Source organism: Salvia miltiorrhiza, chromosome 4 (assembly GCF_028751815.1).
Source record: "Salvia miltiorrhiza cultivar Shanhuang (shh) chromosome 4, IMPLAD_Smil_shh, whole genome shotgun sequence".
Taxonomy (NCBI): Eukaryota; Viridiplantae; Streptophyta; class Magnoliopsida; order Lamiales; family Lamiaceae; genus Salvia; species Salvia miltiorrhiza.
In genome coordinates, this window is record NC_080390.1 from 49412742 (window position 1) to 49432537 (window position 19796).

Here is a 19796-nt window from a genome sequence, read left to right on the forward strand (position 1 = left end):
TTATCTTTTGATTTTGGTTTGTTAGCCCCTCAATATATCATAAAGAGTGTAAAATGCTCCCTGCTCTTAACGGACATTTAACACCGTTAAGTATTTTTCATTTTTTTTTAATTTCTTACTAATATTTCTTACTATAAGCATATAATTTTTTTTGAATTTAAATTTAAATATTTGTAATATTTTTTAAAATAAAATCATTTTTGAATACACACACTTTCATTGCGTTCTTAATTAATACAAGGTTATCTTTGTCTATCAAATTATTTCTACTTCCATATATCGCGTATGCTTTTGGGTTTTTAATTAATACAAGGTTATCTTTGTTATGTTTTATTTTTATATACTATATATTAATTGATATGATTTATTTTTTTTTGTTTATAATATATATGTATATTAAATCTCATCTAACTTTAATTGTTACAAGAATGCAGTGAAAGTGTGTGTGTGTGTATTCAAAAATAATTTTATTTAAAAAAATATTACAAACATTTAAATTTAAATTCAAAAAAAATTATATGCTTATAGTAAGAAATTAAAAAAATTGAAAAATACTTAAAGGTGTTAAGTGTCCGTTAAGAGCATGGGGCATTTTGCACTCTTTATGACATGTTGAGGGGCTAACAGCCCAAAATCAAAAGATAGAGAGGTAAACGTATTAGGGAGTTGTATGATAGGGGGTTAATTCCCTTTATAAATTTAAGCATTTTATGCCCTAATTCTGTGAAGTATCTATTTTACCATTTGATGTTGATGAGTTTGCTTGATTTTTTGTGAAAGTCTTACACATTTGACCGATTTAACAGCCATCAATCAAAAAAGACAACGGTTTGACAACTATCAGTTAAGACTTAAGAGTACATATGATCGGTGGGTGGCTAGATCATGTGTTCGCCCGGTAAAATCATGTGTCCGTCCGGGCGCGGACACATGATTTCACCGGCGTACAAATGATTTTATCGGGCGTACATATGATCTAGCCACCCAGATCATGTGTCCGACCGGTAAAATAATGTGTCCACCCGGTGAAATTATGTGTCCGTCCGGGCGGACACATGATCTAACTACCCACCGATCATATGTATTTTTGACTGATAGTTGTCAAATCGTTGACTTTTATGACTGATAGCTGTCAAATCGGTCAAATGTGTAAGATTTTCATAGAACACCAAGCAAACTCATCAAATCAATGGGTATTCAAAGAATAGAGCACAGAATCCTTATGTTTATAAAAAAAAGCATTTTTCACATATAACTTAAGGAATATAGCATTTTAAATTTTCACTCGTTGGTTGGATATTGTATATGTTATGTGAGTCATCATTTTAATAGTGAATGATGTATTCTTGCATTGATTTGCTCAATACATGTTTTTAACGTTGAATGTTGAATCACATAGTATCCATATAAGTGATATAACAAGTGTAAGTATGTGTAGTGAGAAAAATTCCTTAATGAAATATTAAATGATGAGATGTATAGTGAGTTCATGATTGTGCGATCATGAGTTCAAATATTATCAATATTTTTAGGTCAATACTTTAACATAAATTTTGCACCATAAAATCATCTGTCACAATTTTTATGTCGAATAATTGAGTTAGAATATAGCAGTAATATTACCTAATAAGTCACAACATACCACGTGAAAAATGGGCAAGTTACGCGATACCTGGAAAAGGAAGAACATTACATAATCAAGCAAAGGTGGCGGTGCTTTTAATTAAGATTGTGATGTTGCACCAAAGATTGTGATTTAAACACTTTAGAGCTTCATCTTCTACTAATTTACACATTATAAAGTGTAATATTAATTAAAATACAATATGATGCATGCAAGAAAGGCAAGTATATCTCATAGCTAGTAATACAATCAAAATGTAATAAAATTAATAATAGTAATATATTTTCATTGGCATACGACAGACACGAGAACGTTAGCTTTAATATCTTAATTATATGCGCCTAAATCATATATTTACTGGAAATTTTAGTAAAATTATGTTTAAAAGGATTGGGACGTTGTTGATAATGACACGTCGGACTGAATGAAATTCCACATTAAATTAGGAGATCAATGCACCGACACAAATATTCATCTTAGAATTATTTGACCAAACGAACCTAATTAAGTCCACCCAATTCATTCAATATATGGCATAGTTGGGCCCTTAATTTTTGTTTTGGTACATATTTTTTTTTCAGTCATTAAATATTACCCCACTTATGTACATATGAAGTGACTACGACTATTATATTTAAAAGGTTTTCCTATTTACTTCTCGTATATTATTTTTTCTATAGGATAACATTAATTTCAAGTGCAATTTATTCGTTTATATGAATTGAAATTTATTCATCACTGTTAACACAAATTTTTGTATTTCAATTTGATAAAATACAAAACGCGTTACAAAGATAATTTGATAGATTTGAAGATAGATTTATGCGAGTTGCAATCTCTAGTTAATCCTCTGATTCTTCTCTTCCATTTGATTCTTGAACAAACTCGAAGGTTCTTGAAATACTTGTTTTGATGACGCCAATCCAAAGGACTTAAGTCATGATTTTGGATTGAACGTTGAACTTGATTTGATTTGAGTTGAGAAGAACGTCCTTAGAATTTTGTAAGAACACCTTGAAGCTTTCGATCTTGGAGATTTGAAGATCTTGATCACTTGAAGATTTGAAGGTTTGATCACTTGAAGATACTTGAAGAATACTTGAAGCTTTGATAGAATTCTTGAAGACACTTGAAGAATACTTGAAGCTTTGAATAGAATTCTTGAAGATGCTTGAAGCTCTTCAATTCTTGCAAGACTTCACTTGATACTTGATAGAATTCTTTGAACTCCTCAATCTTCCACTTCAACTTGTGATACTAGAGAGGATTCTTTATACTCTTCGATCTTCCGTTCCTTCACGTCCTCATTTATGAGCTCCCAACACCTCTATTTATAGATTTTAGAGATGGGCTTCATGGGCTTTGGGCCTTCATGCATGGGCCTTAGGGCTTTAGGTGTCCATGAGCCCATTAATTCATTTATATTAAATATTAATTATATATCTCTTTAATTTAGGAATAAAATCCCATTTAATAAAATAGAAAATATAATTGAATATTTAATTCATGAATTTACACGTGGTACGATTTAATTCGACGACAAATTTAATTGCCTACAAATTGCCCCATCGAGACTTGTTTATAGACAAAATGCCTTTGGTAATAGACGAGTCTCGAAATATATCTTGATAGTTTAAACTCTTATCGCGGAGTTCTTGATTTTGAATTTTGTAAATAGTTTATACTCGTATTTAGGAGTTCTTCATTTTCTTTGAATTTATAAATAGTTTATACTTGTATTTAGAAGTTCTTGAATTTCTTTTGAATTTATAAATAGTTTATACTCGTATTTAGGAGTTCTTGAATTTCTTTGAATTTTGTAAATAGTTTATACTCGTATTTAGGAGTGCTTCATTTTCTTTGAATTTATAAATAGTTTATACTCGTATTTAGGAGTTCTTGATTTTCTTGAACTTTGTAAATAGTTTATACTCGTATTTAGGAGTTCTTCAATTTCTTTGGATTTATAAATAGTTTATACTCGTATTTAGGAGTTCTTCATTTGATTTTTGAAATTTTAAATAGTTTATACTCGTATTTAGGAGTTCTTGACTTGGATTTGTAAATAGTTTATACTCGTATTTAGGAGTTCTTGATTTTCTTGAACTTTGTAAATAGTTTATACTCGTATTTAGGAGTTCTTGACTTGGATTTGTAAATAGTTTATACTCGTATTTAGGAGTTCTTGATTTTGAAATTTTAAATAGTTTATACTCGTATTTAGGAGTTCTTGAATTTCTTAAACTTTGTATTTATACTCGTATTTAGGAGTTCTTGAATTTCTTAAACTTTGTAAATAGTTTATACTCGTATTTAGGAGTTCTTAACTTGAATTTTGGAATTTTAAATAGTTTATACTCGTATTTAGGAGTGCTTGAATTTCTTTGAATTTGTAAATAGTTTATACTCGTATTTAGGAGTTCTTCAAAGCAACCGGAGGCACTAATACAATCTAGACTTGGGCTTGCAAATTAATGCTCCACTTGGGCCATGTCCCTCAAGTCCAAGCTCGACATTTTTAACTTGTTGAGAACTCCTTTTCTGCATGTACCAGAAGCTGCATTTATTTTCACTTTTCAGATATCAAGACTGATTTAGGCTGGCTCGTTCCACTTTTAGCTTCATTCTCATACATGTGCTTGTGTTCTCTTTATTAGCTTTAATTTGAGAATTTGCTGGAGTTCTACTTTTAGCCAACTTGCGCCATTTTCTTTTCCTCATGAAAGCATTATTTTTTTTTTTTTAGCCATCTCCTGCATGCCAGCCCGAGTGTAGTACTCGTAACATTTAATGTAGTCTGCCCAAGGTTTGACAGCTTGTTTGAGGGCTTTTCATAGCTGGAACTCCACCATTTTTGTACCACCATTTTTCTTTGCAACAACTTTTAATTCATGCGCACAAATGTACCATGTTCAGCTATTGCCAGCTATCATTTGCACCACTGCTAGCTATGTGAGAACTTTCCCTTGCCTATATATAAATAAAGCCTCTAGTCTCTTGTGAACAGCAACACCACTCTTCACTTTTTCCTTTCTTTGTAGCAATAGCAGTAGAAGCAATCTCCTTCAAAGAAATCCATCTCTCTTTCTTTCATCTTTCTTGTCGCCATCTTTGATAGAGTTAGCTGTAGCTTGTCTTCCACTAACAGCCCTTCTATTTCAGTCGGCGTCGCTACCTTTTCCGGCTCGGGCTCGGGCTGCGGGGGCACGTCCTTCTCCGGGGCAGTAGGCTTCTCCGCCGGCTTGGCCTGCCTCTGCTTGATGGCGCCCAGCTCTATCTCCGGCTTGAATTTCACCGGCCCGAACATGAACATCCTCCTCCTCGACTTCGCCGACATCGACGTCAGCGAGCTTATGTTCACCCTCTGCACGTGGTAGTCCACGTCCACGTCCGCGCTCTTCGGCCGCGCCAGCTCGCCTGAGAACCGCGTCGCCGCCGAGAGCCGGCGGTGCTCGGAGTCCGGAGAGGAGGGCTTGCGGAGGGATTTTGATTTCACGGTGGCGAAGTAGTCGCGCTTCTGGTACTTGTTCAGCTGATGAGGGAAAAGTGGTCATGGAAGTTTTAACTTTTTTTTTTTTTTCAGGCTTCATCCATCGATGCAATTGCTTCAGCGCCATCCTGCATGCTGATACTACTGCAGCAATCTCGTGAAGGAAAGCTTCATGCTCGTGCTTGCCGAGGTCCGAATTGAGAGCTTCGATGATTTCCTTCTCGTGGTGAGTCTTCAAGTATTTGCCGAATCACGTCGCCCATCTTCTTGAGAAATCGAGTAGAGGCTTCGAACGACGACGTGTGCTATTCCGTAGTTCCGGCGAATTAGAAGTATCGTCCGGTGCTGACCTCGACTAGTTTCGGTCGAGGTATGTCTTTTATATACCACAATAATAATCAAGGTTTTAAGTTCAATATCTATTCTCGGCATGCATCTTCTTCCCTGCTTATCCGCTCAATATGTATAAAACCTCTTGCATTCTTTGTGACTTGTGATTTTTTCTTTAGAACGACAGTTGGTTAAGGAACAACATTATCATCGGTGAACCAACGACGATCGACTCGCCAGCGTTTGACGACTGCCATCAGCACTAAGCAGCTGTAGTCTTCGGCTTGCAAGTGAGGGAAAACGGCGATTGACTCGCCGGAAAGGAAGCCATAGCGGCGCAGCTTTGAGAAAGACGTCGACATTCGGTCTGGAGGACAGTGGTGATCGGTGACTTTATTTTCGGCAATTAGAGGTACCACCATGAACCACCCTTTGCTAGTTCTTGATCTGCGTTTTGTTTTTTTTTTTTTTTTTTTAGAGAGGAGAGAAGCGGCAGTGAGGGGTTGAGCATCTTTGAGGTAAGCTTCCTCTATAACTTTTCCCTTATTTTCGAGTTTTTCATCATCGAAAGTAGCAGTTTTGCTAGAAATAGGTGTGGCGAAAACTTTTGGCAGCGTAGGTAACCTTCCTTTCTTCTCCGTAACTTCTATGCCTAGATATCATCGGCAATACACTTACAACCCCTTTTTTTCTTACTATGATGTGCAGCTCTTTTCACCAAAGCAACTTTCATTTGCGTGGTTCCGTTCTAGCAGCGGTTGAGGGTAGAGCTAAAAGCCGATAGTCCATGTTAAGTGTTAACTTATGCAAGGTTGTATAGCGCACCAACAGCTGCTGCTTGAGCATCGCCAGCTGGGAAGCTAATAATATCAACCAATCGCTTGTATATCTGTGGAGCAAATGGCATGAGGAAAGATTCGTTGTCAGGGTTGAGTATCATGCGGCCAAGCAGTTCAGCAGCTGCACAATGCCAGCCTCTAACAGCAGATCCGAGCATCCCCATGATGGCCTGGAGTGCACGTTTTTCTGTCATTTTGATGAACGAAGGCTTTGATGAGCTAAATATCCGAAGGTCTAGCAATGGGCCCAAATTCATGATTGTCTCAAGGGTATTTGTGACGAGTTCTTCATCCTCTGTAACATAATCTTCCAAACACTGGAACATTGTTTCAAGACAGTGACGATTCTGACCCATTGCAAGTTCATTCTCAGCCATAAAAGAAAAGTTTCTAATTATATTTGAAGCAGCTATAGCACATTGCTGTTTTTCTGCCCGCCCTTCATCATCAAGATTAAAGAGGCCATCTTCCTCGAACCACCAACCTGAATGGCGAGACTTCGAACTACTCTTTTGTGCAGACAGATCTTTATTTGAAGAACCAGACCCAGCAGTAGGATGTGGAACAGAATCACCGGAATTGACAGTCTCATATTCACTCCCAAATCCAGTAACAGCAGAATTAGCACCCAGCAGTCTCGCCCTTGGTGTCTTTGCGAGAACTCTTGGTAGAGCTATGTCACGCCAGTCATCTATAACTTGAAGTAGAGCATCAAGCAATCCAGGAATCCGGGCAAGAGGAGTTGCATCCTTTTTGACTTCATCTTTCTCTTTGAACGAAAGCAATGTGAGAGCCTTCAATGCCCATGTCAACTCACTCTTCAATCCACTTTGAAGAGCCATAACTATCCTTTTGTTATTCTGCTCGGCGAAGGCAGAGTGGACCTGGAGAGAGAGCCGAGGAGGGTTATATTCAAGATTGGCGTAGTTTTATCAATCAACTTCATGGCGAATTTTTCCCCAAACAAGATGCTTTGAGTATTTGCAAAGTTCGGAATCTATTGTCATTTTTCTTTCAGTTTTGACATCTCCATTAGCCCGACTAAAGACCATCCTCAGAGAGTTTATCCAAAAATCTGGCGGCAGCTCATCTAAGACCTTATTTGAATGATGTTTACTTTGCACTTCAGGTGGTTCAATTGGCTTTTAATCAGATTTCGGGTGAGCTCGGATCTGGGCCTTTGTGAGTCCAACCTTTGAAGATTGCTGGTTACATCTTCTCTTTGCGCGCATTTGAGCAGGCTAGATGACTCAAAGGTGTGAACGTGTATTTCCACTCCACAAATAGTTTCAACTTTAGAGAAGTGAAGTTAGCGATGCATAGCTGACCTGATCACTAATTTCTTAGCAACAAATATCGCAACTAACACGATGCAATTGTAGCAAATAATCAGTAACCGAGTATCGTATCCACAAGGACTATTATAACGAATCACTCTAAGTAATCCTGATTAAACTCTAGTAATATTCAGGCAAACGAAAGAATGAAGGTTTAATTAACTTAAACTAAAACGCAAATAGCAATAATTAAAAGATCGTAGGAAAAATCAAATATGAAAGACAACTGATCCTAGGGTAGTAAATTCATTAATTAAATATACGCAATAAATCTATTAATCCTATGTACCAGTTTAATCCAGTTATGATGAGAGATCACTTAATTAATCAATTACTCTCGCTAGAGCAGCAACGATCGTAGATTAGTAAATTCTCTATCTCCGCTAGGTCTCAAGAAAATCTACTAACTCCCAAAAGTTCCTAAGAATAGCTCCCTATGATCCACCTATCTCCGCTAGGTCTCAAGGTTAAAATCATATCATACATTCCTGAATCCGCTAAACAGTTATCTCCGCTAGGTCTCAAACCGAATAGCTACACATGCAAACTATTGATCAGATAATTCATAAGAAATTAAGCACCAGGAATTATGAATCATAAACTGGAAGGCACAAAGGTATTAACAAATAAATCACATAAATTCAATCAACTATTTACAAACCCTAGAATCAGCTAAAGGAAACTAGCTAGACATATTGAAATAAAACATAAACACAATTAAAAAGAAAGCAATTGTAAAAACTGAATTGAATAAAAACCGAATAAAAACTGAAGTAGCGACTTGAATCTTCAATCTTGATCCAAGCCTTAAAAACTAGAAAGCAATAAAATTCTAAAGCTAAAAACTAAAGTATGAATGCTAAGGTTTTCGGGTGTCTGCCGTCTAATGATGTCCTGTCTTAGGTCAAAAGAGGACCTATTTATAAGCTTCAGATTTCCTCCGGATCACTATGGAAGTTGCCATGCAAAGTAGGATTCTAATGGAAATAGAATTCCAAAGGTAATAGAATCGTGTGAAATAAGGCAACTCTCCAGCTGGACGCTCGCTCCGTAAAATCTCCTACTCTTGCCGAATTCGCGGCTCTCGCCAGAGGATTGGTATCGCCAGAGGAAAGAGTGATATCTCTGGTACTTCATCAGCGGAATGGGTCGCCAGCGGAATGGTGGCCTTCTCCAGAGAAATGGTGACCCCTCTGGAATTGAGGACTTGACTTCTCTGGCATCGGGGACTCCGCTGGCGCCTCTCTGCTCTGGACTTTAGACTTCTCTGACGCTGGCACTTCTCGGCAGAGGAATAGGTGATTCCTCTGCTCTGGCTTCTCGATTCCTATGGTCAGCGGGGGAAGCGACTCCTATGACATTGACTTCTCTGATCTGGGTTGTGACTTCGCTGGATATGACTTCTCTGACTTCGCCAGAGAAATGGTCTCGCCTCTGGCATTGATATCTCTGGCCTCGCGACTCCTCTGGCTAGAGACTTCTCTGGCGAGTTGATTTCTCTGATGTGCATATGAACGGTGATTTTTCTGCTCTGGAGATGTCGGCTCCGCTTCTCTGAACTGGCTTTTGATTCCTCTGCTCTGGCATTCCAGAACACTTAGAAAACGCCTAATTAATCCAAAATTCTCCAAAATTGCATTTTTTCATCTGGTAAGCCTAAATCTCCTGCAAAGCATAGAATACACCATAAAACGCACCAAATTCCAGAAGATTATCCTAAAACACGCACATACAAACCCCTAAAAATAGTGTAAATTAAGCATAAATCAACTCCCCCACACTTAGCCTTTTGCTTGTCCTCAAGCAAAATCTATATGAATCCTAGGAAGAGATCGATTTCAACAACGTTTATTTCCATCCAATCATTCACAAAGTCAATTCAAAACTTTACAATCAACATACATCTCTCGGTCATGCAAGTAACTCAAAGTTTAAGAAACAACACAAGAGTAATGCAAGTAATTCGATCAGACCCAATTCTCCGCTAGAAGTGAATTCCCTAATGTGATCGCCTTTATAATCAATATCACCATTTTTCACACTTTGTGTGCTTGAGATTTTCAACAGTTGAGCCATAATTCATGAAAGAAAACCATTTGGATGTAATCCAAAGTCTTTTCACGTGGTTTCCCATGCTCATAGTTAGACTAGAGGAGCAGAGACTCAGAGCTATCACATTATAGAACATGCCAGATGTTTCAGAGCTGGCAATTTTGAAGTTGGCAATTCGTCCAACATTTTTCACATTTCACAGATAAGATACGATCGTAGGCAATCACAATGACAACACTCCTTCTAGCATCTACCGGACAAATCACGTTTTACTAACTTACAAAAGTGTTGCAACAAAACTCAAATTCTTTGCACAATCAAGAAACATATATCAAGAGTAAAACAAGAATAACCACCATTCATTCACAAACCCGAAACTCACATCGAAAACCATCTTCTCTTCCACAGATTCATAAAAATTAGCCAGATTCGAGACCAAAAACTACGCATAGAAAAATCAATTTCGCCCAACTTTTGAAAAATATAAGCACAAAACACCACTCCCCCACACTTAAAGTATGCCATGTCCTCAGGGCATAAAAGAAATAAGAGTATAGAAGACTTCCCTGATTATCGGCATTAATAAACTGAAGCATCGTGGGAGGCGGCGAAAGGAGAGGTTTGCTGGGTAGAGCAGAGGAAATATGTCCGCACTGCACTGGACAGGGCAGCGAGGAGAGTGATTTCGCTGGAACATGGAGATTTCCGGAAATCTGGCAGAGAAACACAAAAACCCCAAACAAAACACCAAAACAGAGAGGAACAAAACGAAACTGAAAGAAAAGAAAACAAAACAAAGAAAAACAATTGGGTTACCTCCCAACAAGTGCTTAATTTAACGTCTAGAGCTCGACGATACCTCAAACTTATGGATCATTGAATTTGACAACTTCAAGACCACGATCCACGTTTGACTTGAAGTATGGTTTGAGGCGATGACCATTGACAGTGAAGGTAGTGCCATCAGCGGCAAACAACTCATATGTCCCATTCCAATTGCTCTTATGCACCACATATGGCCCTGTCCATCTTGATTGCAGATTACCAGGAAACAAACGTAATTTCGAATTGTATAAAAGTACCTCATCTCCTGGCTTGATTTCCTTGGTGCGAATGTTCAAATCATGGAACTTCTTCGCCCTTTCCTTGTAGATCCGGGAACTCTCGTAGGCCTCATTCCTCCATTCATCTAACTCCGTCAATAAATCTCGCCTTGTATGACCAGCCTCCTTGAACTCCAGATTGATTCTCCTCGTCGCCCAATATGCCTTGTGCTCAATCTCCACAGGTAAATGACATGACTTGCCGAAGACGAGTTGATAGGGAGACATACCAATCGGAGTTTTGTAGGCAGTGCGATAAGCCCAAAGAGCATCATCCAAGTGTTTCGCCCAATCCTTCTTGTTGGCCACACTTTTTTCCAAGATTTGCTTGATCTCCCGATTAGCCAACTCCGCCTGACCATTAGCTTGAGGATGATATGGAGTCGTCACCTTGTGCTTTACTCCATACTTTGCCAACATGCTTGCTAGTAACTTGTTGTTGAAGTGCGACCCCCCATCACTAAGCAACGCTCTCGGTGCTCCGAATCGAGTTAAAATATTCTTTTGCAAGAATTTAATGACTACCTTGGAATCATTGGTGGTAGTTGGGATCGCTTCCACCCATCGAGACACATACTCCACAGCAAGCAATATGTAGGAAAAACCGCAAGAGGCAGGGAAAGGACCCATAAAGTCAATTCCCCAAACATCAAACAGCTCCACTTCAACAATGATATTTTGCGGCATCTCATCCTTCTTGGTGATATTGCCCATGCGTTGACAGCGATCACAAGACTTCACGAAAGCATGGCAATCTGCGAAAATTGAAGGCCAATAGAATCCACTATGATTTACCTTCATGGCAGTGCGGTTGGCAGCAAAGTGACCTCCACTAGGGGAGCTATGACACTCCTCAATGATCTTTGGCCATTCATGCTCTCGAACACATCGCCGAATAAAGCCATCGGCGCACCTTCGGTAGAGGTAAGGATCCTCCCAATAATAAAACTTGACATCATGGAGGAACTTCTTCTTTTGATAGTGCGACAATGAAGGAATATTAAACTGAATTAACGTTCCGCTTTGCCCGATGATCGTTTCTTGGATTATTATTAATTTATCATACAAAGATTAATCCTAACATGCTCCTATGAATTTAACAGCTGCACGTTGGAGTTCAGAAATACCTGAAGAATTCAGAAGAATTCGCAGATTCGCATCTGAACAGACCAGTCAGCTTCAAGCCTTCGTTTGAAGCCTCAAACGTTCTCAAATCGTATTTCGCCCAGAAATAAGACTTCTTCGTCTTGGAGAGAGCTTTCCGTGGCCGCCTGATTCGTCTGAATCGGAGTTCTGTGGAGGAAGTTATGGCCGTTTTACGGAGACTGCCAGAACTTGGTTTCCTGCGAAAATCTGACTCCAGCTCTGATCTTCTCGACTGTATCCCGCTCAGCTTTCACCGTTGGATGGACAACGATCTATGAAAGTCCCAAGAGAGAGATAAGTCCCACACGTTTTTCTTCCATGCGCCCCACAGCTCTCAAAACCCTAATATTTTATCAGTGTGTTTTTCCCTGAGAGCTGACAGTTGTATTTAAATAAAATTAAATACGTGTGGGCACAGAATTAGTGTAGGAGGCGTCTTTCTCTCCTTCTAGGGCTAGGAGACATTGGGCCAGTCCAGGGACCAGATACAAGGAATAAAGATGGGCCTCAAATAAATTAATTTATCTATGGTCAGCCCAGACCATAATTAATTTATAAATATCAGTTCATTCCACTAGAGAACCGATACTGACTTACCCCTTTATTGCCGGTGATGAGTCGGGGCTTGTATTTAGACTTATTAAATCTCCGTATTTAAAATATCCGACATCCATTAATTAATTAGAGCTCTGACAGCTTAAATTAATTAATCTCTTTATAAATCCTTAAGCAGTACCACTCAAACTTTATTATTACGCCTGAACTTAATCAACCTGCAGGGTTTAGCGTAATAAACCTTATTGAGCTCCTTAAGGGGATGTCATTATCCTATACCGGATACGGGTACTAATACAGATAATCAAATATCATATATTAACCGCTATCACCCAAGATACAGAGTACTCGAGTTAGTATATAACTTTCACCCATAGTAAGTCAAAGTGATATACGAATTAACATATATATCTGAATACTTATTAGTATTAAGATCTTATAAGTCACCGAGATCTTGATTCTTCACTTAAGTCAGATAGAAGAATACATCTCAACTGTGGTCCTATCAATACATAATGACGTACCAGTATAGACAAGTAGCCAAGACAAACTACTTCCATCTATACTGCAGCCTAAACCAATAACTTGTCCTAGAGTTATTTCGGCTGTGATCATATTATATCTCTTAAGGTTATTCCAATTATATGGTCTTCTGTGATCTACAACACACCATATAATCTACTTATATAGAGATAAAGAACATACATATGCAATCATGAACACAATCAGATAGGAGATTAGATAGTGAACTTAGGAAACATTGTATACAAGCATAAAACGTTCTTGCTTTCAGTATACAAATCCAACAATCTCCCACTTATACTAAAGCAAACTTTTAGTATACAATGCGTCTATTTACCAATCACCAATCACCTAACACTTCTCCCACTTATACTTAAAGTTTCCTAAGTGGGTGGCATCAATCTGGCATCAATCGCATTCCCATCTTTCAATGACCATTTGCGATAAGCCTATTGTGAAAGATCAGTAGGTTTCTCCAATATGTGAGAATTTATTCTTTGAGCACAAAAAAACCTCGATTTACGAATAATCGTATAACTTGGTACTTACTCTCCATGTGTTTAACCCCTTGTGGTTCTTGGATTCCTTAGAGTTCGCAACTGCACTTGAGGTATCACGAAGGTGATGCTCCCACGCAAACTAGGAATTACCCTTAGATCCTGGAGGTAGTGGTCAAACCAAAAGGTTTTACCTCCCAAGAAAAAACACATAGCTCGAGGTAATTATTCTTTGTTCCGGTCAGCCTGGAAATCCGAAACCGTATAATCCAAAAAGGGAACTAAACTGTCTAACTGGTAAACTATCCTTATTCTCTAGTCATGGACTTGAGAATATAATTTACCACAGTTCAGTGTCTTAACTAGGACTATACTGATATCTTACAACCATGCTAATTGCATAGCAAATATAAGATCTCGTACATAGTAATCCATACATGAAGCTATCTACTGCGGAAACGTAGAATACTGTCTTCATTTCCTCAACCTCAACAGGCATCTTAAGACATAGTCTTTAGATAAAGGAACGCCATATCTAAAAGGTAGCAATCCTTTCTTGGCGGTATTCATACTACAACGAGTATTCTCAGTATCAATGTAAAACACTCGAGATAAGCCCAACATCCTTTTCTAGTGATCCCTTATTACTTTGATCACAAAGATGTATATTGTACCTCCTTAGTCTTTCATATGAGACTGTTCGGATAACCATTACTTTATGTCTTAACAATAGCTCCATATTGTCGCCAATTAGGAGGATATTGTTTACATAAAATGCAAGATTAACCACATCACCGATGACACGAGAGCGATTGACACGAGATGTTTCTCTCCCTCCCTCACGTAACCTCGATGGTTTAAGTGAGCTGCTATGGGTAAAATGATCCGAATGTTCTGAGCATGGCACTGGCGAAAATATCATCATAACCTATACCTTCACACTGGGCATAACCTTTCGCCACCAGTCTAGCTTTAAAAGCTACGACCTTGCTCATTCGGACTTATCATTCTCTTGTATACTTACTTGCAACCTATGGCTTTATGGCATTCTGGTAGCAAGATTTTCTTAGTATACAACCATATTCTTAATGGATTGCTCCATTGAGGCGTGCCAGAAATCTACATTCTCGTCTTCCACTAATTCCAAGTAGATATCTGGGTCGATTCTCTTATATTCACTACTAGGGACTGAATCCAAAGATTCTCCCAAGAACATAAATCGATCGGGTTGTCCCACAACCCTCCCACTACAATGGATCTGTGGTGGCACATGTGTGTCAACAGTGCGTGCAGTGTCTTGTGGTACAAAACTCTTGCACACTTGGCTTGGGTGATGGAATCGTCTGTCTAATGTCTTCAATTTCTTGAAGTACACTATCTGACTTGGATTAGTGATTACTCTCATAGTCCACTTCTAAGAATCGTGTGTCATTGCTAATAACCACCTTTTGATTCTTTAGGACTAATTGCAAAGATACATAACTCATCATCGAACATATTTTTTTTTTAATAGTGACCTATTTCTTCTCTCCACCACACCATTTTATATAGGGATTACATGGTGTAGTAAACTGGGTTGGAATCCCAAACACTGACAATGAATCAGAAAAGATCATTCCTAACACATTTATTGGCCCTTTATCCCCTTTGTCATGAATGACCTGGTCTCCATCTTTTCCTCTATACAGGATTCGCAGGTTCGAAATAGTACAACCTGGATTGAATCCAATGTACTTATTTAGACACGGGCCTTTGGATCCTATTAAGATAGATGTGACCTATTTCTAGGGTATCAATATATGTGTAAGATCCTCATGAGAGATTAGCCTTAACTTTTCTCTTTCTTTTGTTCGATGATGTAAATGCAATATAAAGGTATTTTGTAGACAAGTTATAGTATGAAGAGAGATGTTCAAAATACCAGAATAGACAACTTTGTCATTTCTTATGATAGAAACACCACTATCAAAAATGACATAAGATCCATCTATTCAAAATTTTGAAACATGATAAGGAACTCTCAAAAAACTAAACTATGTCTTTAGAACTTAAAGACAAGTCTCCAATTGCAATAACTGCGACTCTAGTCACGTTGCCTAGGCAGACAATCATCTCATCACTTCGCAGCTTCCTTGTCAGCTTACAAAAAGCCATGCAAGGTGTAACAATCATTATCAGTTTCTCTCGTTATCCACTACTCACAATTGAGTAGAAAACGAGCTGACATGTCTCAGTTACTATAGCAAGTGAAGTACCTTAACCCTTTGCCTTGAGTATTGAAATAAGAAATCTCCAATACTCAATCTTATCACACCACTACTCCCACTATTTCCCTTGTCTTTCTTGCCCCTTGGATCCTTCTTCTTCCCGTCTTTTGACGGAGAAGATGGCCATCCTTTGGCAATAACAAGTGTTTGCACATCTTTTTCCCACAACTTCCTTAGCTGTAACTAGAGCATTCAACAACTCAAAAGAGTATATTCTTTCTTGCTCACAACAGCGTTGAGGCGGAAGTTCATAATTAAAAGACTTGGGAAGAAAGTTCAGGATAATATCGACTTTTGCCTCACCGTCGATACTTCCACTGAGCAAGTCAAGTTCGTCAAAATTTGCATGACATGCTCATACACTGAGTTGTGCTCACTCATAAAAATAACAAGATTACTCTCATCAAATTTAAATGAGCAGCTCAGTTCGACTCTCCGAACACTTTCTTGAGATTCAGCATGATGCTAATAGCATCGTCCATGCCCTGATGTTGGAGCTACAAGGTTTGTGACATTATACTCATAATAAAGCATATAGCCACATTATTCGTCACATGCCACCTTTTATGCAGTTCCTTTTTCCCATCAGTTGTCTCATTGTTCGAACAAATAGAACGTCGAGTAGTAAGCAACACAAAAAATTGTGTTGGTTTGTGATAAAGATGAAAATCCAAAACTGCGTTTCCTTTTTCTATAGGTGGACCGGTTAAAAGACTTTGTGCAAGAATAAAGAAACATGAGACATAGACATATCTGAAAGTAACGAACATAAAGCACATAATTCGTAACAATAATATTGTAACCTTTTGATAAAACAATATTAATGAAACCTCCAACGGCTCAAAGAATTCCATGTGCAAGCCACGTGGGGTGGACGTTTACACACGAACTCCTCAACCAGACTATTTACCTAGTCATTTAATTTCTATCCATGTCAACTTAACCTTTTGACAAAAGAAATCAATAGTTGGCACCTTAACTAGACCATATCATCATCAAGAAGGGACTCCTTTGGGAGTTGTACATTGTACTTGATATGATATCTAAGCAATGACCACATTTTAACCTTAAAAATTAAATTCTCGAAATTAGCATACTCACTCGGACCATGCCGCTTTCAATTTAATTTCCTTGGTTATCTTATTTAATACCATTCTCCAAAGTACTTGTGAAAAATTATACAAGTAAGCCACGTGGGGTGGACGTTTACTGCATAACTCCCACTACTTTAATGGTTTTAAATATTTTTATAGAAACCTCTTCTGACAAACTTATGAAAAACAAATATGAAGTAAGCCACGTGGGGTGGACGTTTACTCATATTGCTAATCACTTTGTCTAGAGACCGCATGTGGAGGTCTACATAATTTTAAGAATAAAAATTAATAAGAAGTAACCACAATTTAACTTTGAAATTAAATTCTTGAATTTGACATACTCACTCGGACCATGCCGCATTCAATTTAATTTCTTAGTTATCTTATTTAATTCCATCCTCTAAAGTACTCGTGAAAATTATACAAGTAAGCCACGTGGGGTGGACGTTTACTGCATAACTCCCACTACTTTAATGAATTTAAATATTTTTATAGAAACCTCATCTGACAAACTTATGAAAGAACAAACATGAAGTAAGCCACGTGGGGTGGACGTTTACTCACATCGCCAATCACTTTGTCTAGAGACCGCTTGTGGAAATCTAAATAATTTTTAATCATCCATAAAATTATTAAGCTTAGTCTTTTTTCTCTCAAAAGGTTTGATCATGCTCAACACATAATCCTAAACATGCTCATCTAGAACGCAACATGTAAAACATGCTCGCAGAATTCTAAAAACATGCTTAAGAAAACGATAAACCTAGCATGCTTGTCTAAGCGCAGTTAATAAGCACATATTAACAAGCAAAGACAAAACAGCATGCAAAGAGCATAAAGGATTAACACCACGACATGCAAAGAACAGAATTAAAACAATAAAGTTCTTCGTGACCCATTCGTGGAATCCCAATTCTAATCTATTACATTTAAAACAGAAAAGAAAAGGCGCAAAAACGTAAAAACTCGGCCCGAACAGCTTCATCAGGCCCGTCTTTGAAAATAGGGTTTGGGCCCCCTAGGGTTTGAAAATCGGCCACCTAGGGTTTGGAACCCTAGGCGCCGCCGCCTCCCTTCCTCGACAGCCGCTGGACAGCGCCGCCGCAGCAGCTCCCGGCGTGCATCCCGGCACGAGCAGCAACCCGGCGCGGCACCCGTCTGGCTCGGCAGCAGCTCTCGTCGTCATCCTCGTTTCGTTCCTTGGTTTTACAGATTTACAACGGAAAAACAAATACAATTGAAATCCTAATCTAACCACGGATTTTCTCGTGGTGAAAAACGATTACAACGTCAAACGACGTATCCCACGAATCAACAGACCACGAAGAACAACAGCAGTAAAAACAACGCACATTATTAATCGTACATAAATTAATAATAGAGCCAAGAAAATAATCCTGGGCTCTGATACCAATTGAAGGAATATTAAACTGAATTAACGTTCCGCTTTGCCCGATGATCGTTTCTTGGATTATTATTAATTTATCATACAACGATTAATCCTAACATGCTCCTATGAATTTAACAGCTGCACGTTGGAGTTCAGAAATACCTGAAGAATTCAGAAGAATTCGCAGATTCGCATCTGAACAGACCAGTCAGCTTCAAGCCTTCGTTTGAAGCCTCAAACGTCCTCAAATCGTATTTCGCCCAGAAATAAGACTTCTTCGTCTTGGAGAGAGCTTTCCGTGGCCGCCTGATTCGTCTGAATCGGAGTTCTGTGGAGGAAGTTATGGCCGTTTTACGGAGACTGCCAGAACTTGGTTTCCTGCGAAAATCTGACTCCAGCTCTGATCTTCTCGACTGTATCCCGCTCAGCTTTCACCGTTGGATGGACAACGATCTATGAAAGTCCCAAGAGAGAGATAAGTCCCACACGTTTTTCTTCCCTGCGCCCCACAGCTCTCAAAACCCTAATATTTTATCAGTGTGTTTTTCCCTGAGAGCTGACAGTTGTATTTAAATAAAATTAAATACGTGTGGGCACAGAATTAGTGTAGGAGGCGTCTTTCTCTCCTTCTAGGGCTAGGAGACATTGGGCCAGTCCAGGGACCAGATACAAGGAATAAAGATGGGCCTCAAATAAATTAATTTATCTATGGTCAGCCCAGACCATAATTAATTTATAAATATCAGTTCATTCCACTAGAGAACCGATACTGACTTACCCCTTTATTGCCGGTGATGAGTCGGGGCTTGTATTTAGACTTATTAAATCTCCGTATTTAAAATATCCGACATCCATTAATTAATTAGAGCTCTGACAGCTTAAATTAATTAATCTCTTTATAAATCCTTAAGCAGTACCACTCAAACTTTATTATTACGCCTGAACTTAATCAACCTGCAGGGTTTAGCGTAATAAACCTTATTGAGCTCCTTAAGGGGATGTCATTATCCTATACCGGATACGGGTACTAATACAGATAATCAAATATCATATATTAACCGCTATCACCCAAGATACAGAGTACTCGAGTTAGTATATAACTTTCACCCATAGTAAGTCAAAGTGATATACGAATTAACATATATATCTGAATACTTATTAGTATTAAGATCTTATAAGTCACCGAGATCTTGATTCTTCACTTAAGTCAGATAGAAGAATACATCTCAACTGTGGTCCTATCAATACGTAATGACGTACCAGTATAGACAAGTAGCCAAGACAAACTACTTCCATCTATACTGCAACCTAAACCAATAACTTGTCCTAGAGTTATTTCGGCTGTGATCATATTATATCTCTTAAGGTTATTCCAATTATATGGTCTTCTATGATCTACAACACACCATATAATCTACTTATATAGAGATAAAGAACATACATATGCAATCATGAACACAATCAGATAGGAGATTAGATAGTGAACTTAGGAAACATTGTATACAAGCATAAAACGTTCTTGCTTTCAGTATACAAATCCAACAGAC

The 19796-nt window shown here is 38.3% G+C and overlaps 1 protein-coding gene across 1 annotated transcript; it reads right to left on the reverse strand.

The window, feature by feature from the left end:
- Nucleotides 1-6245: 6245 nt before the first annotated feature.
- Nucleotides 6246-7173, reverse strand: LOC131023553 (armadillo repeat-containing protein LFR-like; the record flags this gene model as incomplete). The annotated part of the gene is made up of 1 exon (XM_057953098.1): nt 6246-7173. A coding segment is annotated over one exon (927 nt), but the record flags the coding sequence as incomplete, so codon positions are not given.
- Nucleotides 7174-19796: the final 12623 nt, after the last annotated feature.